The sequence below is a fragment of the Rutilus rutilus genome, assembly GCF_951802725.1.
Source record: "Rutilus rutilus genome assembly, chromosome: 10".
Lineage (NCBI taxonomy): Eukaryota > Metazoa > Chordata > Actinopteri > Cypriniformes > Leuciscidae > Rutilus > Rutilus rutilus.
The window spans coordinates 19,607,114-19,634,982 of NC_140215.1; the positions used below are offsets into that span (position 1 = coordinate 19,607,114).

Sequence of the window (27,869 nt, forward strand, 5' to 3'; positions counted from 1 at the left end):
ACCTTGAAGAACAGCATGAAATTAGAAGCTTTGGTTATGTGAAAAAGCCTGATCTAGTTAGGCTGTTAATGTTTTGCTAGTTAATTGTGATTTACTGTTAATACGATTCGTACACCTTCCAGTGATCTACAAGGCTATAAAACTGACAGTTAAAGAACCAATTCAGCAGGATTAATCAACAGCCGTGTGGCCTAAATCTAATTAGAGAAGAACACAATCAGAGAACTATAAATTTTTATGTTTCTTTAAATTTAATCTCGTAGTACAGTACCCAGATAATAGGGGACACGAGTAATTAATTCAATACTGCAATATCCCTATTATAGACATATAAACCTTTCATAAACTAATATGATGTATGATAAAGGTTTGCACAGCCGTCTCACCGTTGCGTGCTAAGATGATGGCTACATACTGCTGACTGAGAGTGTTGACTGTGAGCAGCAGGGCAGGACTCTGAGTGGTCTGGAAACTCAGTGCCATGTTGTCTCTGGTCTTGCTGTACTGAGAGGGGACAGTCAACACTGTGGCCGACCTGTTCTGAATGACAGAGAATGGCTCCTGAAATATGTAGGTGACCGACGCTCCTCTTTCAAAGGACATGGACACCTCTGTGGACACAAAAACACCAGATGGATATTGTCACTGGCTATAAATCAGACTACACCTGATTTCCTTCAAGTTTTGTTTAAACACATTAAACAGGGGGTATGTCAAGACAAACTCTGAATGTTGGCTTGATAATTCCTTGTCTGAAAAGTAAAAAAAAAAAAAAGTCTGTACAGCTTCAAACTTAACATGAAAGGCCATTTACAACTCACTTTTTTCCCATAATATGATGACAGACAGAGACAGAAAGAAAAAGAGAAAGAAAGAAAGAAAGAAATAGAAGAAAGAAAAAGAAAAAAACAAAGAGAAAAAGAAAAAAAGAAAGACAGATCAAGAAAAGAAAAAAGAGAAAGAAACAAAGAAAAAAGAACATAAAGAAAGAAAGTAGGACTCAACACAAAATTAAATATTCCCTGATATTAAATATTCCACATATCATAAATCAATGACTATGGCAGCAAGAATCAGAAGAAATACTTTGGCATTAATAACCATGTTTTCTTCTCTGTCTGTATTTGAACAATGTGCATCATCACAGTGACGAGCATTATTAGACACAGACTATCAGACAAGAGAACAGAACAGTCAGACTTTCTCATCTCGTCCTCAGCGCCTTTGATCAGATCCAACTAAAGAACGCACATCTGACTTTCTGATGTCTTCATGAATACTTATTTACTGACAGAGATTATACAACCAAGATTACATTATAAAACCTTGTATAACTACATTTCTGAAAAGGTATGTTTTCAAGTACGTCTGCCAGTAACCTTCATTAACAAGAAGCTAGAACATTCCACCCACACTAGAACAATGGCCAATTCAAACCTAGCAAGGTTAAGATAAGCCAATATTGCTTTGTTGTTCTGTACTAATGGAAGGGCAGCTTTTCTGTGAACTGTTGGATACTTATGTAAAAAATAGCTTTGTTTCAAATTCTGTACATCAAGATGTTCAAAAATCCCACTCAACACGTACGCCTCCAAGACTTCTGTGCTTCACTGCTCATACAGGCAACATCAAAGCTCTTCAATCCAGCATCACACAGCCTTCGATAGAGCCCAGTTATTCAGCGACTGGCAGCGCTTTTGCCCACTGACATATGGAGCAATTATTTTTACAGTATTTTATGCAAATACATAGACGTCACTAAGTCATCCATTAATTCATGTTTCATATTACATGGCAGTTTCATCATGTTTGAGATATAGATTATGCTGTTGGAAGTATTCATTATTGCATAATGACTGTCTGCAAAAACAATTCCAGGGTTTTAATTGTTAGATTGCATCTGATTATTAAAAAGGAAATGCATTTCATATTTCATTCATTTATTAATTTGGTACTCACAAAGTCATAGCAAAAAGTAGATTCTATCAAATTAAGCATGTTATTAGTTATTTTGAAAAGTCTTTTTAAGTGCTTTCCTTTTTTCTTCTAGCTAATTGTCATTTTCTGTGTTTTGATTTAACGGTTATGAAAGGTTTCATTTATTGACATCACTAGTTCAATTTGGAATATTACCTTCTGTGCAAGAGGGTCCGCCGTAAGCGGAGTGAGTGCAGTCGCACATGTAACCGCTGCTCTTCTCAATGCATTTCCCCCGATTGTGGCAGAGCCGAGCTGAGCTGCTGCAGTGTCCCGCACACCCTGAACTCACTCCTGGTGTCACTTTGGCCCGTTCCTCCATGTCAAAATTCACTCCATTCATGTTTAATGCCCGAATACATCCGAGAAAGCCCCTTTGTCTTGTGGCTGTGCCCCCTGAGAGATGAGAGAGGAAATTATGAAAAAAAAAAAAAAAGAGTAATCAGACATTTTATTCAGAGGCAGATGCATGAAATGACAACTACTACTGGACTGAATGAAGAGTAACAAACGAATACAGCTCCTTTCTTTCTGTAATGCACTTTCAAAAGGTCAGTTTTACCAACAAACAGCTGGTTTCCAAGCTGAAGGCGAAGGTGTCCGTCAGGTGGTGTTTCTGTGATCCGCAGGGGCAGCTGGTCGACCTGCAGGCAGGACTCTTTCACATTGCGTTCGGCTCGAACCCAATGCCACTGCCTGTCGTTCAGCGGGACAGGAGATTTGACGGTCAGGACTACTGGCCCGTCGCCCGTATTAAAGGAGAAAGTCACAGCTGAGGGAGCTGGGTGCACAGGAACATGAGGATTTGAAAGCAGTCTGAACAAGTAGAATAAATAACACTTCTAAAATCTCTAACAATAAAGCAAAATCTGTCGGGATTCTCAACCCTGCCACTCGAGATCCGCTTTCCTGCAGAGTTTAGCACCAACCTTGATCACACTGACCTTCCTGTAACTTTAGTAATCCTGAAGACCTTGGTTATCTTGATTTTAATTAACACTTATTAAGCAAAAATGCATTCAATTTATAAAAAGATTTTTAATATTACACCTATTTTAAATTCTGTTCTTTTGAAATAATAAGTATAAATATTTATTGAAAAATTGTACCAACCTCAAACCTTTGAATAACAGTACATTAATACATTTTTAACATTTTAATTTGAATAAATTAACATTATTTTATGCATTATGGATAAAATCAGCCAATAATAGTTCAAGGCCCTGCTTCCTCTCAAATTTCTGTCCCTCCATTGACAGCTATGCAACTACCACTTTGACATCAAGGTCATAAAGAGATCGGAAAACTAATCCATTTGTATTGAGCGGTTTAGTCCAAACAGATTTAATTTAGGCTTTTATTTACAGATAAACATTCATCAACACACATCATTAATGATGAAAGGAAGCTCAAGCATATTTACTTGATGTGCGAGAACCAATGAGGTTCATTCTCGTGTGTTATGCAGCACGTTTGAGCTTCTGCAAGAACCAATGAGGTTGTATGTCAAGCAGGTTCAGTTGAGCTTCTGTTTATGTTCGCTGATCAATGCTTATATGTAAATAAAAGCCTACATTTAATCTGTTCATCATATAAAGTAATCATGTCTCTTCAGAAAATTTGGACTAAACCACTCAATTCATATGGATTACTTTTACGATCTATTTATGCACTTTTTGAAGCGTAAAAGTGTCAGTTGTAATAGCTGTCAATAGATAGCACAGAACTGCTCAGATCTTTTTCAAAATATTTTAATTTGTGTTCCAAAGATGAATGCAAGTCTAACGGGTGTGGAATAACATAAGGGTGAGTAAATGATGACAGAATTTAATTTTTGTGGTGAACTAACCCTTTAATCTAAATTTTCTTCTATTTTAGATTTATGTGTTATATTAAAGGGGATGAATTTCTCATGAATTGAGAAATCCTATTTTCTTTTGACATATACGAGGTCATCATACTGTAAAAAAAATCCTGTAAGTTTCAGAACTGCAAACTTCCTTGTTAGTTCAAAAACAGCTTTTATTGAAACCAAGCCAAGAGAACGCCTAGTTTTGAAATGTGCCTTTTTATGACGTCATGGGTGAAAGACCACCTTTGCAGAAGATCAACACCTACTTCATCATCTCAACTTTCGTGTTAGTGAGATGACGAGGAGGGAAGAGCGATCAGGGGATCACTGGACTAAAAATCCAATTAGGAGCTAAAGGATCCTAATGCTAGGAATGTGGTTATTTACTTTCAACAATGTGAATGTCTCAGTTGAGCATTATTTATTTTTATTCAGTACATTTCACTGTGTATTCTTTGGTAAATCAGTCGCAATTGTGGCACAGGCTTTTCAAACAGACTTTTACGATATGGACTCGACAGTAATGCCACAATATGTAAGTAACCGAGTTAATTCTAATACCTGATCAGTGACCAGTGATTTCTGATACATGTACAGTCAGATGTTCTTTGTCTCAAAATCGTTTGTAAAACCAGTGACTAAACGGTCAACCTCACATTGTTTCTATTAGTAGGATGAAAATAATCTGTTATTTAAACTGTGATTAAATAATATATAGAAAATGATCAAAGAAACGCTCCTGTTACAATCACTGGAGCTGTCAATCAAACAGCACAAGTTTATCAGTGACTGAGTTCTGGACTCTCGCCAAAACTCCCGTTACATTCAATAAATCTTTTATTTACATCGTGTTTGCACTTAGTTATGATGAAAGCATTAGTTAGTGTGCAGAAATCGACTTACAAAGACGAGATCACTGCATTCATGCGCTCAACATGTCTATGATTGGCTACATGCTCATCACTGCAACCTTTCATGCCATGAACTAAATATAATGCTATAGATCTAAATATAATGCTGTAATCAACACTTTTCTTGATCAGTTAACTTTGAGAGCTGTAATAGTAAAAATGTGCCTAAAGTTTTCGAGAGTTCCACATGTACTAACACAGATGTTAGCCAATCACAGCAGTGGGCGTTTACACTGAAGTCTCAGTGACAGACACGCCCCTTCAAACAGAGTGTTTAAATCAAAGGCTAAAATCAGGGTAGGAAAAATGCCTTTTATTTCTAAATTATGAAAAAAAAATATTTTTCTAAATTATGACAATTTTTTTATTTAAAAATCATACTAACATTATAAGTGCACCCAAGGAAACATTATAAAATAATCAAATAATGCAGTTCATGACCCCTTTAAATTATTTGTGCAATTATATTTCTAAAACAGAAACCTTAGTATGATATTCTACAGTCTTAAAGATGTATGATAATGGGACTCACAGCTCAGCTCAACCCTGATAAAGTCTTGAATGCCCATGTTTTCCAGAAAGACCCCGGAGGGGGAAGCAGTCTTGAAGTAGAAGGAGACATCGAGGGAAAGCTCTGCCTGAAGAGCTGGGAACTGCAGACTTGAAGCCGCTTGATAAAAAGATACAGCATTCCACAGGGACTCTAACAGGGAGGAAGATAGATATGTGTCATATATTTGATAGTCTGGTCCTTTACCTATTCCTTTTATACATAGCATTATCTGCTATCTGTCGTCTTTTTTTCTTTTTTTTTTTCTTTTTCTTTTCCTCTTATTCTCTTTCAAACATCAAACCCTGTCATGTTCGACAACAGCAGAACAGGGGTGCGTTTCCCGAAAGCATCGTTGGCCAACTATGGTCGCAAGTTCATCGCAATGTCCATTGAACTCTATTGGTAACGACGGAACTTGCGACCATAGTTGGCCAACGATGCTTTCGGGAAACGCACCCCAGATCAGTTCAGTTCACGTACTGTCACCAGAGCACTGCAGGGGTCCTACGACATACATGGCTTCAGAGCCTAGTCTGTAAGTATCGCCAATCACAATCTCCTGCACGGGCAAGTGCTCCTTATATGAGAGGACACCAGTGTCATTCTCCCTGTAAACAAAAGCACAAATTCAAAACAGTCCAATCAATAGATGCATAAGGCAACAAGTCCAAAGAGACAGCATTAAAAAAAAAAAAAAAAAATGCACACAAATAGTCAATGGTTCGCATTCACTTATCCTTCATATGGTCGGTGGCCTATGCATATACTTAAAATGTTTAATGCAGAAAGCATGCAAAAATCATCCATCTACTCTATATTTATGATGCATTTTAGAATAAACTATGAATCATGGATATATTAGATATACACTACTGTTCAACATTTTAGGGTAGGTAAGATTTAATTTTTGGAGAGAAATTTTATTTAGCAAGGATGCATTAGCAAGGATGCATTAAATTGATCAAACGTGTCAGTAAAGAATGTATACAAATCTTAAATAAATGCTGTTCTTTTGAATCTTCTAGTCATCAAAGAATCCTGAAAAAATGTATCACGGTGTCTACAAAAATATTTAGCAGTACAACTGCTAACTTTTCAAATGAGATAATAAAAATAAAAATACTTCTTGAGCATCAAATCAGTATTATAATGATTTCTGAAGGATCATGTGACACTGAAAACTGGAGTAATGATGCTGAAAATTCAGCTTTGCATCACATAAATAACATTTTAAAATATATTAAAATTGAAAACAACAATTCCCAATATTACTGTTTTACTATAGTTTACTATCAAATAAATATTTAAAATATAATATTTATATAATAATTAATAAATGTAATAAATTAGTGACCCAAAAATAAGTCTTAATTCAGAGTAAAAAAAAAAACACGGATCTGGCATCAATTCTAAATAAAAGTAGTCTAGGCTTCTATAAAAGGTGTTTACTGTTTTTCATCCGGTTTTGAGCTTTGTCTGTGCACATAATTACGCATCTTGTGCGCAATTATCAGTGAATGAGACCTAGTGTTAGTAAAAGTAAGGTCCATCATCTCTGTAATCTAACAGACATAATGAGTTGCATTTGCCTTGTTACCATGACACTCTGTCTGCATCACAGTTGCAAAAGTAGTTCATGTCGACACAGTTCTCTTCCAGACCACAGGAGCACTGCTGCACCCCTGGCTGGAATCCACCCCAGTAGGTCCTCTTCTCTCCTCTGCGGTCCACCCACCAGGACAGAGGGGTGCCATCTGCAACAACACCAGATTCATTCAAGTAATGGAGAACCTGTATAAATGTAAGGCTCAAAAAATGTAACATCGATATTGAATTAATGCACAACAAACTCATTGTTTCCATTTTAGACCTGTACAATTCAGTCCTCTACCTCCTCCCAAAATAATAGACAGTTCCATGCATATTTTTGGTAATAGGTATTAGGCACAAATATTAAAACACAAGGACAAAACAAAACCTTTTTTTTTAGCGTGTTAAATAATAATGTGGGCTATAGAGACATAATTTCATATGCAATTGACCAATTCACACATTGACATTATAGTGTTTTTTACTTACTGTTACCCCACTTACAACTAGCCTATGCAGCCTAGGCATTATAAATGTAACATCACATGACTTAATTATGTTATACATTTTATTGACATAGGTAGTGATATATCAAAGATGTTAAGGTAAAATTTCAATAAGCATATGCAAAAAAAAATACAAAAAAAAAACAATTATGTATGATCTTCCCTACTGTGGTCCACACATGCAGAAATTAAAATGGAAACACATTTGTTAAAACTGAGAGGAAAGGTGGCAGTAAAAGTGACAATAATTACTTGATAACAGTGACTGGGGAATATGATACCCCATTTGTGTAAAAAAGAAAAGAAAAAAAAAGAGCTTGCAGTCTCAGGTATAGACTTGGAAGAACTGACAGATCTTTAAACTGACAGTTTAATTTAGCACACTAAATCAGAACACTTGTGATAAGGTGTGGTACTGTAATAATGACTTCCAATAAATCTTTGGACTGCACTGCATATTAACGCCAAGTGGAATTTAATCTGGGCAATAATTATAGTTTCAGACTGGGATGACTGCCAGACTGAAAATAAATATATGGATATTCTTTCATTCTCTGCTAGCTTATGAACTACAAGACATCTGTTATTTAAATAAAACTACTTTTGGCCTATCTCATGTACATTTCAGCATTTGATCAAATCTATTGAGACCTGCCTCCTGAATGTGAGTGAGAAACACTCCCACGATATTATGCCACGATAATTACGTTACACCATGATAATTCACCCACTCCACTAAAATTAAATGAAAACCTTTGTCAAGACAACAACCCTCAAAATAAATATGTTAAATGTGTTAAACAAATATGACAGAAAACAAGCAAGAAATTTTATTTTTAAACCTTTTACATTAATATTTTACTGCTATATGTAATTTAGATATCAAATAGAGCATTTTCATCATGAAATACACTACTACTGTACTACTAATAATAATACTTCCAACATAACTCTATAACATCTTAAAAATTCAATCTTTTTTTGTATCTGTTAAGAAATATTTAAACGGCATGTTCAACTCATATAATTATCCATTTCAGTTTAATTTAAAGTGTTTTTTGTTTTTTTATTCTTCACATATGTAAATAAGTGCTGGGGAAAGTTAATTTTTAAAAGTAACGTGTTACAATATTGCGTTGCTATCTAAAAAAGTAACTAATTGCATTACTTACTTACTCTTTATGGAAAGTGATGCTTTACTTTTTTTCACCTGGGCTGGGCTTGCTTGTTTGTTTGTTTTTAATATCAAACAAAACACAAGTTATATTTCTGGCAAATGTAAAGGCCCTTTCACACCAGAAGTGAAAATTCACGCCTGTACAGTAGAGGCCGCAGCTCAAACAAACCTTTCTGCTGTGCTACCATTCTGGATTGCAGAAGAAGAAAGTTCAACACTCTTACTTCAGCAATTAAAAATAAAACATTGAAACACAAATGTGAAGTCATTTTTGCTTTTAGTCTATATTTAGTCTAGAACTACAATAGCCATAATGTTTACACAGCGAACCAAATGCCTCTGCACTTACTCCTGATTTCTCTCAACATGGGGACTGGAGAGCTGTCAGTCAATAAATGGGAAAAGAAAGCAACTAGCGTTACTTAAGCATTTGCCTACTTAGCTGACTTGTAACTAAGATATCACACTTTTAATAGCAAGAGAGGGACAGAGAGAAAACTAATATTTAAAAAGCAATAAAACTAATTATGCTTTTCATTCAAGACAGCTGGACCAGAAGAAAGAAAAAAAAACACATCTATTTTATGATACAATAGGTAGGGAATAATATTCTTGTTTATAGTCTGCAGTGATATGATATCTGTCTCAGGGGAACTGAGATGCATCAATTTTTCATTAACTGAGGAAAACGGCACATGACTCCCTTTAAGAGCTGCCCAAACTGAAATAACAGCTTTCCAAAATCTCTCTCTTCCTTCCTGCAGACACTGGATGACCATTATGACCTTTCTCACATACGTTTGGTGAGATGCTAATGAAGCATAATCTTTTTGCAGGCCAATATTATCAAGTCATGCACTTTTATTTTCTCATGATGCTTTGACAGACCAAAATGTATTCATGCAAAATTCTCTTCAAGAGTAGCATGTCTAATTTTGATTCATGTTACATCATAATTCAGAAAGAATAAACAGAGGAAAGAAACATTATTGCTATTAGCTTCAGCTAAAGTAACTGACAAAATCAATCTATTATATCTAGCACTGATTGTTCTTTCAACAGCATTGATGCATACTGAAACACTGAGGCCCTGTTTACACCTCGTATTAAGATGTGTTTTGGTCGATCGGATCACAAGTGGACGACGCTAAATATAAAAGTAAACAGGGTCTAAAACGTTTTGAGCTTGTCCACTTTCGACCACTTCCAGAGGTAGTCAAAACCACATTCGACCGGATTACTTTCATGGTTTAGACCCTCATGTGGTCAAATGTGTTTGAACTGCCACAAAAGACTAGCCTGGGTTTCCCCATACTGCCTTGCTCGCAGCGCAATTTTATTCACGCTGCTAGGCAGTCTGGACACCATGGACCAGATTTTCCCCTGAAAAAGGGAACCAATCACAGAACGGGGAGGGAGCAGCAAGACGATGACGACACCGAAGCAGTTTGTTTATATCTATGAATCCAACATGGCATCAGACTCGACGTTACCTTCTACCCTCATGTTTATCTTGCACAAACGGTAATATTCGCTAAACGCTATCGTGCACAAATAAATCTTTGACCCATCGTCTTTTTCCTCGTTGAATTTCTGTCACTCTACATACGTCATCTGGTATAATTGAAGCGACTGGTTATGAGCTACGTACAGGCGCATTTGATAGACATTCATAGCGCCCAATAAACTGCTCTGGGCATTCGTAAACCACGCCTCAAATACGAGAAAATGAACACGTGGTTCCCAGACCAAGTCTCAAATGAGACTTGGTCTGACGTTAGCCAGGCTAACAAAAGACCGCCTACTCTCCGCCTACTGACCTAACGCATGAACATTATGGGAAGCGTGCTAGCCAGGCAGGATTTAAACTTTGTTGGTTGAAGACTAAAGTTTGGTTTGAAGACGAAAACATACCAAGCACAACGTTCTCTCACTATTACTGATTTCTAACACACACTCACTGCGTTCAATGTGGTCTTGTGGCTGTCAGAGCAGAAACAAAAGCTGATGCTCTCTGTATGTTTTCCGTCATCTCCGGGCTCGTTCATATGTAAATTGCACAAGCTTATTTTGTCGATTACATTGAAAGATCTGGAAAAAAAAAATCATTTACCTGCCCAAAGACCCTCACCTTGAAGAAATCAGGACAGAAGTGGTTGAAAGTGGACAAAAGAGATGAATTAAAACACCAGGTGTAAACGGGAATGTGTTTCCCTCATCTACTTGTGGTCCGATCGACCAAAACGCATCTTAATGCCAGGTATAAACAGGGCCTGAGAGACTAAAACCAGCACTTACCCCAGGGGTTAAAGAGCCGTGACCTTCTACAGTGGTAGGTGACTCTCTGCTCACAGTGTTCTGACAGAGACAACAGGGCCTTCAGCTGTTCAGATGAGGCGCTATAATTGAACCATTCGACATGTGGCTTCTGCTGTGTAGAGCCTCGTACTCTGACTGCATTCGAGCTGTTGTGACGAACCACCATCCACACTTTGTTCCCTGCAAAATTTGACAAAACAAATTTGTGTTTTTTTATATACAATTTAAAAAATAGGAGATATAGGGCCAAATTTATAATACGTTGCACCAGCACAAACCCTCTTCCGGCGTTAAAAAACTACTGTTAGGATTTTAATGTACTGAAAATTTTGCAATGAAAAGGTGTGTACATGGCGGCTATTAATGGAAATGAGCTGCTGTGTCTGTGCTCTTTAATTAGTGCATTGTCAGTAGATCACCCACAGACCTTTCCACTCCCATCTGTCTCCCGCTAAGTTGCCGTTTAGTAAATCTGGCCCCTAGTGTCTTTCCAACAAATGCAGTGATATAAAATGTACAAGTATCACAGAATAATGATTCGGTTTATAAATAATAATAATTTATTCATATATACTTAAATACATGATACACACGCACACACACACATACAAAATATAATCAGGTAAAGGGATACTCCACTTTTTTTGGAAATAGGCTCATTTTACAACTCCCCCAGAGTTAAACAGTTGAGTTTTACCGTTTTCGAATCCATTCAGCCGATCTCCGGGTCTGGCGGTACCACTTTTAGCATAGCTTAGCATAGACCATTGAATCGGACAGGGCAATTAGCATCTCTCGCAAAAAAAATGACCAAAGAGTTTCGATATTTTTCCTATTTAAAACTTGATTCTTCTGTAGTTACATCGTGTACTAAGACCGACGGAAAATGTAAAGTTGCGATTTTCTAGGCTGATATGGCTAGGATCTATACTCTCATTCCTGCGTAATAATCAAGAAACTTTGCTGCCGTACCATGAGTCCAGCAGGCAAATGTTGTCAAATGTCAAATGTTAAGGACTGCCAAGGCATTTGTACACTGAACAAAATTATACACGCAACACTTTTGTTTTTGCCCCCATTTTTCATGAGCTGAACTCAAAGATTTAGGACTTATTCTATGTACACAAAAGGCCTATTTCTCTCAAATACTGTTCACAAATCTGTCTAAATCTGTGTTAGTGAGCACTTCTCCTTTGCCGAGATAATCCATCCACCTCACAGGTGTGGCATGTCAAAATGCTGATTAGACAACATGATTATTGCACAGGTGTGCCTTAGGCTGGCCACAATAAAAGGCCACTCTAAAATGTGCAGTTTTACTGTATTGGGGGTCCGGGTGGGGTCCGAAACCGGGTGGGGTCCGTTGTTGATTGTGGCCTGTAGAATGTTGGTCCACTCCTCTTCAATGGCTGTGTGAAGTTGCTGGATATTGGCAGGACCTGGAACACGCTGTCGTATAGGCCGATCAAGAGCATCCCAAACATGCTAAATGGGTGACATGTCCGGTGAGTATGCTGGCCATGCAAGAACTGGGATGGTTTCAGCTTCCAGGAATTGTGCACAGATCCTTGCAACATGGGGCCGAGCATTATCATGCTGCAACATGAGGTGATGGTCGTGGATGAATGGCACAACAATGGGCCTCAGGATCTCGTCACGGTATCTCTGTGCATTCAAAATGCCAGCAATAAAATGCACCTGTGTGCACCCATAACCCCACCGCCACCATGGGCCACTCGATCCACAACGTTGACATCAGCAAACTGCTCACCCACACAACGCCATACATGCTTTCTGCCATCTGCCATGTACAGTGAACACCGGGATTCATCCGTGAAGAGAACACCTCTCCAAAGTGCCAGATGCCATCGAATGTGAGCATTTGCCCACTCAGGTCAGTTACGAAGACGAACTACAGTCAGGTCGAGATCCCAATGAGGACGATGAGCATGCAGATGAGCTTCCCTGAGACGGTTTCTGACAGTTTGTGCAGAAATTCTTTGGTTATGCAAACTGTTTTTTGCAGCAGCTGTCCGGGTGGCAGGTTTCAGATGATCTTGGAGGTGAAGATGCTGGATGTGGAGGTCCTGGGCTGGTGTGGTTACACATGGTCTGCAGTTGTGAGGCCGGTTAGATGTACTGCCAAATTCTCTGAAACGCCTTTGGAAATGGCTTATGGTAGAGAAATGAACATTCAATTCACGGGCAACAGCTCTGGTGGACATTCCTGCAGTCAGCATGCCAATTGCACGCTCCCTCAAAACTTGCGACATCTGTGGCATTGTGCTGTGTGATAATTGTGCTGTGTGCACATTTTAGAGTGGCCTTTTATTGGCACCTGTGCAATAATCATGCCGTCTAATCAGCATCTTGATATGCCACACCTGTGAGGTGGATGGATTATCTCGGCAAAGGAGAAGTGCTCACTAACACAGATTTAGACAGATTTGTGAACAATATTTGAGAGAAATAGACCTTTTGTGTACATAGAAAATGTCTTAGATCTTTGAGTTCAGCTCATGAAAAATGGGGGCAAAAACAAAAGTGTTGTGTTTATAATATTGTTAAGTGTTTTATAAAAAAAAAAAAAAAAAATTTAAATAGCAATTTTTTTTTCTAAAAATGTCCACTATTGTATGTTGTTGCCGTATGGCAATATATCATAAAGTACCTTAAAATAATATTTTTTTTCCAAGTTTTTCTTCAAGTTAAGCCATTCTAAGAAAAGAATAAGAGTCAAATATTTTTTTCTATTGGTCTATCATAATGCATGCGGTAGAGGGTTAAGTGTTTGAAAAAACAACTGTGTAAACAGAAAATGTATATTATCATATTTCATATGAAGAATTTTTCAAGCCAGAATACTGAAAGAATGCACAATCTTCCAGCCTAGTCACAAATATTTGTCCCAAGCTGTTGATCATGTAATTTAATGTTTTAAAGACATGATGCTTCTTGTCCAGAGTGCGACCCTCTTTACAGTTTGTTTTGCTAATGTTGGAAACTCCTGGTTCGAGGGCATAATCTTTGAATCATAAGCCACCAAATTGGCTAGCGAGTGTATTACCCGCCTGTCACCCGAGTGTATTAATCTGATTAATTAACCGAGTATCACCTGATTTTCACCTGCATTTGGTGGGTTGGCGGGTGTTAATTTCAAACCCTCTTTATAATGTATATAGTGCTTGTAAAACACGTGGGAAATATATAACAGTTTTGTCAAATAAAACATTTGAGATGGGGTGAGGACAGGAATAACTGACCTGTAATATTGCAGTAGACCTGAATTGGATTAAGAGGGCCACTTCCATCAGGATCTACAGAGAAATATCCAGAAGTGCTTCCTGCAAGCCTGTAGTGTTCACATGAAGCTTCATAGACGGCTAGGAACGCAAACAGAGAACACAAGATTTCATTAAAGCACCTGAAACATTTAATAAACAAGATCAAGACTATTGTTTGAATCTTCTGTGCTGTCTAGATGTATGCACTTTTAACAGACATTATCTAAAGGTGATTCCTGTTAAAAACAGACTTTGAGGAAAAACAAGGATCTTCAAATACAATGTATTTGATAATGTACATATATGTCATGTTAATTTCTGGATCGTGTGCATGTTTTCAAAGCATAATCTCTAATTCAAATACCCAAAGGAAACTTTGATATGTGACCCACTAATTGTTATTATTTAGTTTAAAAAAGATAGGTGTTGCAAATAAAAACTTCCCAGAAATGTTGTGTGAACATTAAATCTCACATAATAAATAGACAGTGTGTTTGAAATGTAGGAATCCATTGTGCAGACCTACAGTTATGGCACGTAGCTCCACTGTATCCTGTACCAGTGCAGTCACAGGTGAAAGAAGACCACGTCTGGGAACACTGGCTGCCATGCTCACAGAAATTATACAGACACCTGTCAGGGAAATGGAAGAAACATACTGTATAAAGAGACACACAAACATTTAGTACAATACAAATATACTGTGAAAAGAATGAGAACTACAATGCAGACTTAATTTAAACAGAATATAAGCAGTCAGCATTTATTTTTAATAGGCTCAGTTGGAATAAAAGTTGTCAGTCGACAGAGAACCTGCTACATGTCCATCTCAAGTCAAAATCTATTTTATGTCAGTATGTCAGTATACAATTAAGTTGTCGCTGGCATTGAAAAAGACCTTAATGTGGCCTTGCCACTCAGACGGCATCGACCAGTCTGTTAAATCAAGAGAATAGTTGGGCGTTTGACGGAATATTTCACATCAAATGCAGCTGGATCTAATTTAGAGAGGGTAAAATTAATATTTAGATTTTTGTGAGGAGAGTATCAGAGACAGGGCTGATGTGATTGTCGCTTGACTGGAGAAAATGAATTTAATTTTCAAGAATGTATTTGCTTTTCTATGAAAAGCACTGAGGTTTATAATCTGTAACAAAGGAAACATTTTACAAATGAGAGAGCAAAAAACTAAACAAAAGCTCAAAGCTTACTCAATAGAAGCATTCAGTGTAATATTGGATAACAATAAATGCCATTTTAACCCAGCATATACAATTTAAAAAATACTGTAGATGAACATTAATTTACAAAATAAAAATGTTTAGGATTTAGGATTTGTTTAAGCCAATTTCAGCTCAGTTCATCCTTTCTGTTTTCCTCAAAAACAGTGCTAAACGAGCCCTAGATTTCTTCCTGACTGTTGTTTTATTGCAATGGCTTTCGATACACTAACACAGAGACATGCAAAAAATTGATATGCTTTCAGGAGATGTGTTGATTAATAGCGCATTAATTTGTCTGCTTAACTTTCACAATTACCAGCCTTTTAGCCTGCATATATTATTTCACAGAGCTCAGTTTGCACGTCTGGTCCCTGAAGAGCCCACTTTACGAGGCCTCCACGTGCAATACAGCCATTCAAACAGCCATTAACCACTACAGGGAGAGTCAACTGCAGGCTGGATACTGTTTCAGGTGATGATTTCATTACCTCTGTGCTATTTCTAGTCATGCTTGGAAAAGGGCTTTGCTGGACCATAAAATTATGCCAACCAACGTGCAGAACTGCTCTGGAGCAATAAACCGCCCAGTGAAATTTTAGTGAGAGGTTGCTAGTAGGGGGACATTGTCTAAAGTAAAAGTCGATGACCTGAAAATTTGTTGTTAGGTTTGTGATGTGGAAAAAACAGGACACTATGTGCGGTTTCAATGAATGATGGACAGTCATTCTCCACTGGTGATTTTTACTGGTCATATAAGTCCCATTAAGTCGCATAACGGTCACTTTAATACTTCAGTAACATTAAAAATTTAGAATATCATTAATATTGTTAGCAATTTAATGCAATAACTGTAATATAGATACATAAATCAAAGAACTAACACATATATCAAAATGGGAATTAAAAGAGAATTGTGACAAGAGAATGAATGACCTTATTATCAATGGGACATGCACAGCAATGTTTAGGAATTTTGAGGGTTTCCAAACTGATGCCAAGAATTAAATTTTTTTTTATTAATACTTTTATTCATCAAGGATTCATTAAATTGATCAAAAGTGACAGTAAAAACTTTGACATTGTTACAAAAAAATCTAATGAAAATGTATTGTGTTCTTTTGAAAGCAGCACAACCATTTTGAACTGTGATGATAAATGAAAACTGGAGAAATGGCTGCTGAAAATTCAGCTTTGCCATAATAGGAATAAACAACATTTATTTTAAATTGTAGTAATATTTCATTAGGTAGGGGAGGGGGAAATGACTTTATAAATATGCATTATATATATATATATATATATATATATATATATTAACTATACTTTAATATTATTTACTGTATAAATCAAAACAGAATTAAAGTTACAACATTGCCACTTTTAGTTAGTTTGCTCATTTGCAGATCTCTCACTCCCATGTGTCACCACCTTCAGACAAAATACGACTACATCATTAAAATAAAGAAATGGATGCCTTCCACTGAGGCTTCATTAAGTTCGAAAAATGTAAGTGCTTCACAAAAGGGAAAAAAAACGAAACAAATTTGTCTCCATGGAGAAGCTCTCTTTGACAATATCCAAAACCCCAAAGAGGGCAAAGCATTGCAGGGGTCAGCTATTTTGGCACACGATTATCAGAGACAGTCTGAGGCTGCATACAGAGGGGGCAGAGACAGAGGAAAGGTTCAGTCTAGCAGCCGGGAGCATTCGCCCTCTGGCAGGCTCACAAAAACTGTCACATAGCTCACAGCGGAGCCTCTCAGACTATGACAGCTGCTCATGAATGATTTAGACTCGCCACTGATGGAGGGGTCTTGTCATGTTCATACAAGTTCACTATTAATAAAATCCCACTGTACAGACAAGCCAGAGGGACATGTCCCTGCCGCCAAATGAAAACATACTGAGAGACTGAATTAAAGCTAGTACGGTGATCTGGTTGAAGGCAGGGTAGGTGATATGCTGGTTGAAAGTCTCTTCACATCCTGATAGCAATCACTAAGTTAAGTGGTCTAAATGTACACCGCGTTCCAAATTATTATGCAAATTATATTTTACACTGATTTTCCTAAATAGTCGATGCAAATAACAGTCAGTATAATTTCACAAATTATAGAGTCACCAACCGTTAGGGTTTAAGTCGAATTTCATTGAACAAAATCACCCAACAAAAACAGTATTTTTTTCAAAAATAAAAGAAAGTTTCAGATTATTATACACAATGGAGTTTGAAAACATTTTATAGGTTGTAAAGAACTGAAAATGGTCATTTGTTGAATTTGCAGCATTGGGAGGTCATATTCACTGAAATCAAAAGCTATTTCAATCAAACACATCTTAACAGGGCAAGTTACATGTTAACATAGGACCCCTTCTTTGATATCACCTTCATAATTCTTGCATCCATTGAACTTGTGAGTTTATGGAGAGGTTCTGCTTGAATTTCTTTGCAAGATGTCAGAATAGCCTCCCAGAGCTGCTGTTTTGATGCGAACTGCCTCCCACCCTCATAGATCTTTTGCTTGAGGATGCTCCAAAGATTCTCAATTGGGTTGAGGTCAGGGGAGGATGGGGGCCACACCATGAGTTTCTCTCCTTTTATGCCCATAGCAGCCAATGACACAGGGGTATTCTTTGCAGCATGAGATGGTGCATTGTCATTCATGAAGATTATTTTGCTACGGAAGGCACGGTTCTCTGGTACCCTAAAGGGGCCTACCAGCTCTCTCCTCATGATTCCGGCCCAAAACATGTCTCCACTACCTCCTTGCTGACATCGCAGCCTTTTTGGGACATGGTGGCCATCCGCCAACCATCCACTACTCCATCCATCTGGACCATCCAGGGTTGCACGGTACTCATCAGTAAACAAGTCTTCATGTATTTCTGGGCCCACTGCAACCGTTTCTGCTTGTGAGCACTGGTTAGGGGTGGCCGAATAGTAGGTTTATGCTCAACTGCAAGCCTCTGGAGGATCCTACACCTTGAGGTTCACGGGACTCCAGAGGCACCAGCAGCTTCAAATACCTGTTTGCTGCTTTGTAATGGCATTTTAGCAGCTGCTCTCTTAATCCACTGAATTTGTCTGGCAGTAACCTTCCTCATTATGCCTTTATCTGCACAAACCCGTCTGTGCTCTGAATCAGCCACAAATCTCTTTACAGTACGATGATCAAGCTTAAGTTTTCGTGAAATATCTAATGTTTTCATACCTTGTCTAAGGCATTGCACTATTTGACGCTTTTCCGCAGCAGAGAGATCCTTTTTCTTTCCCATATTGCTTGAAACCTGTGGCCTGCTTAATAATGTGGAACATCCTTCTTAAAGGATTAGTTCACCTCAAAATAAAAATTTCCTGATAATTTACTCACCCCAATGCCATCCAAGATGTTCATGTCTTTCTTTCTTTCTTCAGTGGAAAATAAATTAAGTATTTTGAGGAAAACATTTCAGGATTTTTCTCCACACAATGGACTTCAATGGCAGGCCGGAATGTTGAAGTTCAAATCAATGCCGTTTCAAAGGGCTTTGCATGATCCCAGTCGAGAAATAAGGGTTTTGTCTGGCAAAATCCTGAAATGTTTTCCTTAAAAAAACGTAATTTCTTTTCCACTGAAGAAAGAAAGACATGGACATCTTGGATGGCATTGGGGTGAGTAAATTATCAGGAAATTTTTATTTTGAGGTGAACTACTCCTTTAAGTAGTTTTCCTTTAATTGGGCTCACCTGGCAAACTAATTATCACAGGAGTCTGAGATTTATTTCAGTGATCCAAAGAGCCCGGAGACACAATACCATCCATGAGTTTGATTAAAAAACAAAATATTTAAATGTTTATGACACTTAATTCCAATTTTCATTATAATTTGGAACGAGGTATATTATATGTATTTACATTGTCTGTGGAAGGCGTAGGACCATAAAATGTTCTTCCAATCGTAGACCTCGGAACGAGGCCAACGCACGTTTTTTACATACCCTTACACACCGTTCGCGCAGACATTACACATCATCAGCGTGTGAGTTTTAAATGGCATCAATATACATTTATGTAGTTTATATATTTCATCATACTTAATAAATTAATTTTGTGTCCAGTGGAAGAACTGATTTTATTTATAACTTTAGGTTTTCTACAGAATCTTTGAGGATAATTATGAGTGTTGTAAGTAACATTTGACACTACAGTTTGAAAATTTGAGGTCAGTAATTTTGTTGTTGTTGATAAATGTAATACTTTGATTCAGCAAGGACATATTAAATTGATCAATAAATATATTGCAGAACAACTGTTTTCAACACTGATAATTTATTATTAATACCCTTTTAAATATATTAAAATAGAAAACAGTTATTTTAAATTGCAATAATATTTCACAATACTAATGTTTTAGTCTATTTTTGTATTTCAAATAAATTTAGCCTTGGTGAGCATAAGAGACATTTATCTAAAAAATTTTACAAAATCTTACCGACCCCAAACATTTGTACATAAGTGTATATCCCCTTCATCTTCTACAGATCTATAAGTAAAGATCCCACCATCCATTGTTGGCATTTATCTTGTTTACTCAAAAGAAACTTAACAAGGAGACAAGAGAAATCCCCCATTCTCCAAACAGGAGGCCTGTAGACCCGGGGACAGCAGGGGTCATGCGGCTCATGGTCGATGAGGGCTTTGATTCCAGTATGCAGTAATGAGAAGAAGTGCAGAACGCAGTACTGAGCTTGTTAGAGGGCCACAACCTTGATTACAAATGAACTTCCTCCATTTCTAATTAGGGCTCTGCCAATAGCTCAGTCAGCACAACCTGAGGCCTTAATAACAAAGAACAGCTCTGATATGTTCAAGTTTCCAAGGTGCCATGAATAAAATAAAATCCAATAGATAGTTTTTTGGTATAGACAAATGTAAAACAGCAAAAGAAATATGGATGAGGCATATGTTCAACTGCACCTGTCACGAATGCCACATAAGTCAAACTGTAGCTGACTGTAGCTTCCTAGATGGCCTTGCTGGACTGACAGAAGATCGACAGGTTGGTTGTTGACAAGGATGAGTCGGACGCAGCCTTGAAAGGCCATCGTGGGATTCAAGCAGCTGGATTTGTTTTGGGATACAGGACATCCTGAAAGAATAGATGAAAATATATCTGACTGTAGGTGTGAAATATGTCATTTATATCTTCCTAATTTTGCACATTATATTCTATGGTTTCATGTATGCCAACAAAATGCACAAAAGGCAAAATTAGGACCATTATGATTGCTAAATATAATTATATCTATATATATCTATATCTATATCTATATATATATTAATGAATACATAAAAAAGTATTTAATTTAATACATAATTACATTTATCTATCATAATTCATCTTTAGCTCTTGATAGTGTTATTGTTAACTAAAACTAAAATGATTTTTCCGGTAATTGATATAAAGCTGAAATAAAATACAAATATTAGATTATAAGAAATGCTGCCTTGGCAAATAACTCTTATAAAATAACAGCTACTAAAAAGAAATAAAAATGAATTAAAGCTGAATAGAAATATAAAAACAACATCAAATAAAAAAGACAAAACAGCACAATAGCTCAAATTAAAATGAAAATACAAAAATAAAAGATAATTCAAATTATTAATAAATAAAATATTATATAAATAATATTAAAATGACACTGGCTTATCATCTGACTTTTAAATAATTTGACTTTGTGAGTTTTTATGAATACAAATGTCGAATCTGTAACAGAAATTATCATTTTTGGTCCTTTCTGGAAATATTTGCATACTCTTTTACCTCCAAAATAGTGTTTGTCTTTTGGTTCCAGGTAGTTGGTCAGCTGGATGGTGGATGCGGGCTCACTGTCCAGGGTCATGATGATCTGCTGACCTCTAGCATTGAGACTCACTGAATGCCACAAACCATCATTCACCCTCTGACCTGTCAATCAAAATCGCCATGTTTTAAGGAACACACCAAGTGTGTATGACCATGAAACACCTTTAAGTGAAACAACATACCACATTACAATGATGTTAAACGAACCACACACATACTACAAAGTCATCCAAGGCAACAATCAGTATGAACCGTCACACAAAACAATACTATGATGAAACAGAGAACTCAATATCACAATACAAAGTGCCAAGAAAGCTAATCTGCTGGCAAAATAAAAAACCTGCCCCCTCGACCCCCATCCCCAAAAGATAAATTCTCTTTGAGGTTTGATTTAATTAATTCTGGCTATTATATGTGAAGGGCGCCCAAGCTGTGCGCGGCCACTGTGTGTCTACAGTCTCCCCTGTGCCAGCCATCTGTTTGTCGTTTGAGCTCAAGCGCTTCACTTCTTCTATTCCGGTAATTACAACACTCTCTATTTCTGCCAATGCTCCTATGACAAGAGCTAGCCCCCCAAAAAAAAAAAAAAAAAAAAGGTTTCAGGTAAGATAAAACAGCAGCTTTAAAACAGACTGGCCCTGCACAACAGATGGAGAGCGCCCTCCTTCCCCCTGCTGCGTGTCGATTGTTGTTGAACATCAGGATTTCTCACTAGACTGAAACACACAACTGTCGGTCTCAGACACTAATCTTGTTTAGACCAGCATGTGTGTGTCCTTTGATCTTTTGTCCAGAACGGTGAACAAAAATGACGTTATTGCCTTTTTGGGTGACAAGATAAGCTGTAAGTGTTGCCTTTCATACAAATGGTTTTGTTTTGCTCAAGCATCTCATTGGTGAGAAGAGGACCATAGAAAAAGCGTGTCATTCTGTGCTGTGAAAGTAATAGGATGCCTCTGCATTGCCAGGCTGGCTGAAATGAAAAACAAAGACATTTATACTCTTGATCGTTATGTGCACATAATTGCTGAAACTGAGCAGCATTTCCAATTAGACTCCTTCAAAGCAGTAATTTCAGTGGCTAGAGTGTGTCATGCCTAGATAAAAGTGACAGCTCTACCATTTGATCACAGCTGCATTTCCGTGTCACTTGCTGAAGCGTTATACCTTTTACAATTTGGCTGGTGCATGTTAAATTGCTGAGCTGAAGAATGAATGTTAAAAAGAATAAATGCTATATCAATTACATGATTTAGCATCATAAGTGTTTGTTATACTATACTTCTGTTTTTAATCGTTTTTTTTATATACCAGCATTTAAAGAACAAAGTCTGGTTGTAAAATTATACCTAATCTGTGGGGGGTGGGGGGGAGAAACACCTTGCTGGTCTTAGCTGATTTAAACTGGTCTCCCAGCCTAGCCAAGCTGTTTTTTAGCTTAAATTAACTAGCTAGTCACAACTGTTTCGCAAAACAGTATTAACTTTGTCGCACATCTGTCGCTTTAACTACATTTGTTCAACAATACAGAATTGTCGTTTATGACGTCACGCAGATGGTGGAATAATAACTTCTACTTAGGTTTGGTTCGCGATCAAAGTAATGTCTGATTATTATTGGTGAAAATAATGAACATGGCATCTGTGGATTACTCTGCTATTTTTGTTCCCTGTTGTTTTATTTACAGGAATGTACTGCATTTTAGCTTTCTGTTTTAATCTATTTTAGTCCTAGCAGGTCATACTAACAAGAAACTATGTTGAGAGCTGTAGTTCCAATCACACAACTTTGAGATGCTGTTTCAGATTCGTTGAACTGTGCTGCCAGTGACGGACAATAGCTAACTAATGACGCTTTTGGGACATTCACCCCAGGCTGGGACACCAACTAAGTCCAGCAAACAAACTTGGGCTGGTTTAAGATGATTTTCCAGCAGGGTTTGCCCCAAAAGTTCTCTCAATGCACGTATCTGAACTGTATTTTTGAGAAAACTGGGATTTAAAGTCAAGCTACAGAAGAGCCGAGATGGGTCTACTCACCAGCTGACACTTCTGACATCTTCAGAGTTGACGTCTGATGTGTGAGGTGGAGGCGCCCACTGCTGATCAGCAAAATCAGGTAACGTGGCTCCTGTCCAGAGATCAGTGGACTGGACAGCAGCAGGCCATCAGGGTTCCAGGTGCGAAATTGCAGGCGCACCGAAAGGCCTTCCAGGAATGGTGCAGGTGCTGGCAGCGACAGAAAGCTGCTGCTGGAGCTCCGAAATGTGGCGGCCACCAGCTGTGGTTCCGAACAGGAAAAGGTCACGTTGCCCTGTGAGAGAAGGGAGAACGCCAAAGCATCGGTTTACATGCAAGCAGGGAATGACCAAATTGCAATGCAGCCTGACCCAATTGCATATCTACTGTAGCTGATTGCATCTACTCAGATGACACTGCTGAGGCCAAAATCATGCAATCACAAGATAGTGTTACTAAGAGATACCCTATAAGACTGTCCTTAAAAAAAGAAAAGGATAGCTCCTTTAAAAATCTACTTCTCATAGAAATGTACAATTTGCATTCAGGACGGTTTCAAAAAATATATATTCAAGTTTCAAGAAAAGTTTAATTGACTCTAAAAATGTCTTATTCTGTAATCATCAAGCAAAAAGTAAAAAAATGATTGGTTAAAATATTTAATTTTGAAAACATATTGCAAAGAATTTTAATACAGAGATTAAAACATGCTCGTCATAGAGATGGTGTATTCAAAACATTGTGTATATGAACCTCAGTTGAAAAACTTAATGGAAAATACAAAAAGAGTGTAAAAAATTAGATGCAATTAAGAAACCTGGTAGCGAAAAAAAGAAGAAAAAAAAAGAAAGAGGAAACAAGCGGAAGGGTTACATGAGAATTGGGGAGGCTGAGAGCCAGACAGGCTAAACCCACAAAGGCAGCAGGCGGTCTGGCTAAATGTCACCAGCGCAGATCCACAGAGAGCAACAGAAACACAGAGAGCACATCCGCAGGACAGAAGCTCACGTAGGCGTGAAAAGGTTACTGCAGTGTGAGGTGAACACCTCATTGATCCCTGTGCCACAGGGCTGTACAGACACCAGATCACTGAACTGAGGCCTCGGCAGACCTTCTCCCAACCTGACAGCCTTAAGCTGTGTAACGTCAGTGCTTAATTTGAGCCGGATCCCGCCGGATCTTGTTCCGGAAAATATCAGATTTGGGATTTTTGCTTTCCGGCATTTGTTTTGAAACAATCCGGCATTAAAAAGTGCATTACATTTTGACAGTGTGTGCCAGAGACATAGCAAGACAGTGTAAGAACAGGTTTATGTAAATGTATTTGGAGGCTATGTTTTGCTATTGGCCCTCAGCATATATTTTTGACTAATCAGCTTTCTTAAGTTCAAAATCACTCTCATTGGTTGGTGTTTACAGCTAAGTGTTTTGTGTGCAGTAAATCTATGTACATGTAGTTAGAGCCGTGCAGAAACCTATGAATGATGCTCTTTTAGTTGTGCCATCACTCATTTTTTTTGTGCACAGCACCTTTTAATTGCTATTTTTGATCCGGCAATTATTCATTAAGCATTGGGTAACGTGACCACATATTTGTTTCTTACAGAGCTAGATGCAATATCATTTCTCCTCTGAAGTGATTGAGTCATGGTTGTCTTGTCATTTTGATTTAGGGAAATAGACAGGAGTGTGATGTGATCATTTAAAATATATTTCTGTCTTTCTAACAAGAAGCTTTTCAGCATGAAGACAGAACAAATATGATTTGTATTGAATGGTTCCCATTCTTTTTCAGAGACCATTTTCCAGGACATTCCTTTAAAAAGGGAATAAAAGACATGCAAATAATACAGATTCACGGCCTAAAGAATAAATTCCTCTCTCTATAGAAGTCTTAAAGATATATCACAATTGCAGAAATTATGCTATTATGTTTAATGTTTTAAAATAAATCATTTTAATAGTAAAAAGGAAAGATACTTTTAAAAGTAAATTAAAGCTGACTGCATCTCTCTTTTTGTAACACGATGATCCAAGGAGGATGAAGAAGATGAGGTATTACACGGTTTTATTTAAACAACACAGAACAAGATACTAAGCATGTGAGACAGTGTGCTATGCACACACAATACAGGACAAGGAACAGAACAAAAGCAGGAACTTAAATACACAGCGATTATTAACTAAAAGACGAACAGCTGTGATGATTAGTGTTAGTGTCCATGATGACTGATCAGTGGCGGGAAACTAGAACAAGGAATACATGTGATGAATGTAAACAAAACAGAAAGTCCAAGAACCTAAAATAAACTGAATGTGTCTGTGAAACTTTTAACAGTGAAGCTGTGGGCTTTAGTTCTTAAGAAATGTATGCAAGAACTTTTCATAAGCTATATTTTATTGACATATCACAGAACAGTGTTGACAATACTGCTCTACTGAATGTTTCTGTGTGCGCACGATCTGCACGTGATGTGGAGCTACTGTCTGTATGTGTGTGTGTTACAATGAAGCAGCGCATTAGTTCAGAACGGTGATTAACTTATAAGCTGTTTAAAACGTGCATTCACCCGATCAATTTTGAGCATCCAGATGGTATAATCAAACATATCTTGTGGAGCGCTCACAGTGTATGCATTTATTTGTCATTTTAAATGGAGCATTTGTGAACTTCAAAGATTTCTATAGACCTTCTGCGCCAGAGAAACAAGCACGCAGCCCTCTTTAGAATTTTGTCTTTGAACGTTAGTTTTTGCGGTAGCTCTGTATATTTCTATGGCATCGTTGTCGAAGAGTAATTCGCTGGTGAAGTGGATTTACTAATGAAAGTTATCATGAGCATTGTAATGTTTGAAGCGGATGACAAATGTCAGTAGACCGGGGACATTTTAAAACGAGCGGTTCGTTCAGAAATCCTTAAGATCTTACCTTCATGCTGTGGAAATACAAACCAGCAGACAGAACACAATGACCGCAGCACTGAAAGGTAATGAGCATGAAGGTAAGACCTTACGGATTTATGAATGAACCGCTCGTTTAAATCTTCCTAGTAACATTTGTAATGAGATCTGCTTCCAACATTACAATGCTCATCCAATTCACTAGCTAATTACTCTTCGACAGCGCTGTCATAGAAATATACAGAGCTACCGTTCATAGACAATGCTGTCATGCATGCTGTAGTTTGCCGACCCCTTGCATATACCAAATAAAAATGATTAGTTTGCAAGAATTAATATTAACAAAGTTAAACAAAATACCTTTTGTTACCTTTACCCTTGCATTGCAAATAAGCAAAGACAGTCCAAACTGCATGCAGCACAAGGTTTTACTGACAGTTTGAGGATCCAATGGAGTTACGAGGTTTAGTCACAACACAAGCTCTGTTTAATACTTTTTGTTAGTTAAATATTTGCAAAACCCACAGACAGATGTAAAGGATGACCAATAGCAATGGTTTATGAAAAAGAAAAAGGACGAAATATGGAGATACAAGGTTTCTGCCTGACAGAGACAATATTTTAAATTGTTAATTTATAAAGTAAATGTCTTATAGGTTTTAACATTAGGGTGATATAACAATAATAATCATAATAATTTAAAATATTTTAAGGTGTCACTGTTACAGTGTAATTATACATTTAAGTACTGAGTAATATTAATTAACTACATGTACTATAGGGTTAGGGTAGGATTAGGATTTGGTTGAGGGATAGTTGCATGTAATTATGCATAATTTACTGTTATTACTATGGTAAGTATGTAACATATGTAACAAGGACACTGTAAAATAAAGTGTTACCATTATTTCTCCTCATTGTAATTGGGCCCCCTGGACATGCGAGCATGGGCAAGTGTCGAAAGCCACTACGTCACAGCAAGTTTAAAACAGTGAGTAATTCAAAACACTTCTCTCATGTGTCAAAACTCAGTGTCCTGAACATAGCACTTTCTGCTACTAACGTTGCTTTGAACCAGTTGTAAACTACTGCCCCCGAGTTGTAGGACCCCAGGAAGAATAGCTTTTAGCTTATGCTGAAGCTAATGGGGATCCAAATAAAACAAACAAACAAACAAAAACTGTTTGTTCTTCTTTTTTTTTTTTAAGTAAAAAAAAAAATAACTGTTTGTTCTTCAATGAAAAAGAACACTTAAAAAAAGAAAGATTTTTACAGACAACCAGATTTTCCAGGACATTTGATGTTTTCTCTCATTTTCCATGTGTTTTCCAGAACTGATAATTGGTCATTCATTTTCCAGGTTTTCCAGGACATGTGGGCCCTGATAAAGTGTGAAACTTGGCACAGTTACTTTGTGCACACATTTGTGACCCTGGACAACAAAACCAGTCAAATGGGTAAATTTTCTGAAATTGAGATGTATACATCATTTGAAAGCTGAATAATTAAGCTTTCCATTGATGTATGGTTTGTTTGGATGGGATAATTTTTGGCTAAGATACAATTATTTGTAAATCTGGATTCTGAGGGTGCAAAAAATCTAAACATTGTGAAAATCACCTTTAAAGTTGTGCATTTATGTTCGCGATTGTACTGCATTCACTCACAAAAATAAATATTTTATATATTTACGGTAGGAAATTAAC

The 27,869-nt window shown here is 37.3% G+C and overlaps 1 protein-coding gene across 1 annotated transcript in view; it reads right to left on the bottom strand.

Moving 5' to 3' along the window:
- The window catches only part of cntnap5a (contactin associated protein family member 5a), a 78,110-nt gene that overhangs the window by 7,363 nt on the left and 42,878 nt on the right, over nt 1-27,869 (bottom strand). Inside the window, exons 8-19 of the mRNA XM_084421199.1 lie at nt 23,285-23,558; nt 21,201-21,344; nt 20,351-20,522; nt 14,696-14,802; nt 14,149-14,268; nt 10,865-11,065; nt 6,891-7,047; nt 5,774-5,901; nt 5,273-5,443; nt 2,540-2,758; nt 2,134-2,373; nt 387-611 (exon numbers count right to left, since the gene is read on the bottom strand). Coding sequence (XP_084277325.1) covers nt 387-611; nt 2,134-2,373; nt 2,540-2,758; nt 5,273-5,443; nt 5,774-5,901; nt 6,891-7,047; nt 10,865-11,065; nt 14,149-14,268; nt 14,696-14,802; nt 20,351-20,522; nt 21,201-21,344; nt 23,285-23,558 — 2,158 coding nt within the window. The remainder of the gene's footprint in view (nt 1-386; nt 612-2,133; nt 2,374-2,539; nt 2,759-5,272; nt 5,444-5,773; nt 5,902-6,890; nt 7,048-10,864; nt 11,066-14,148; nt 14,269-14,695; nt 14,803-20,350; nt 20,523-21,200; nt 21,345-23,284; nt 23,559-27,869) is intronic.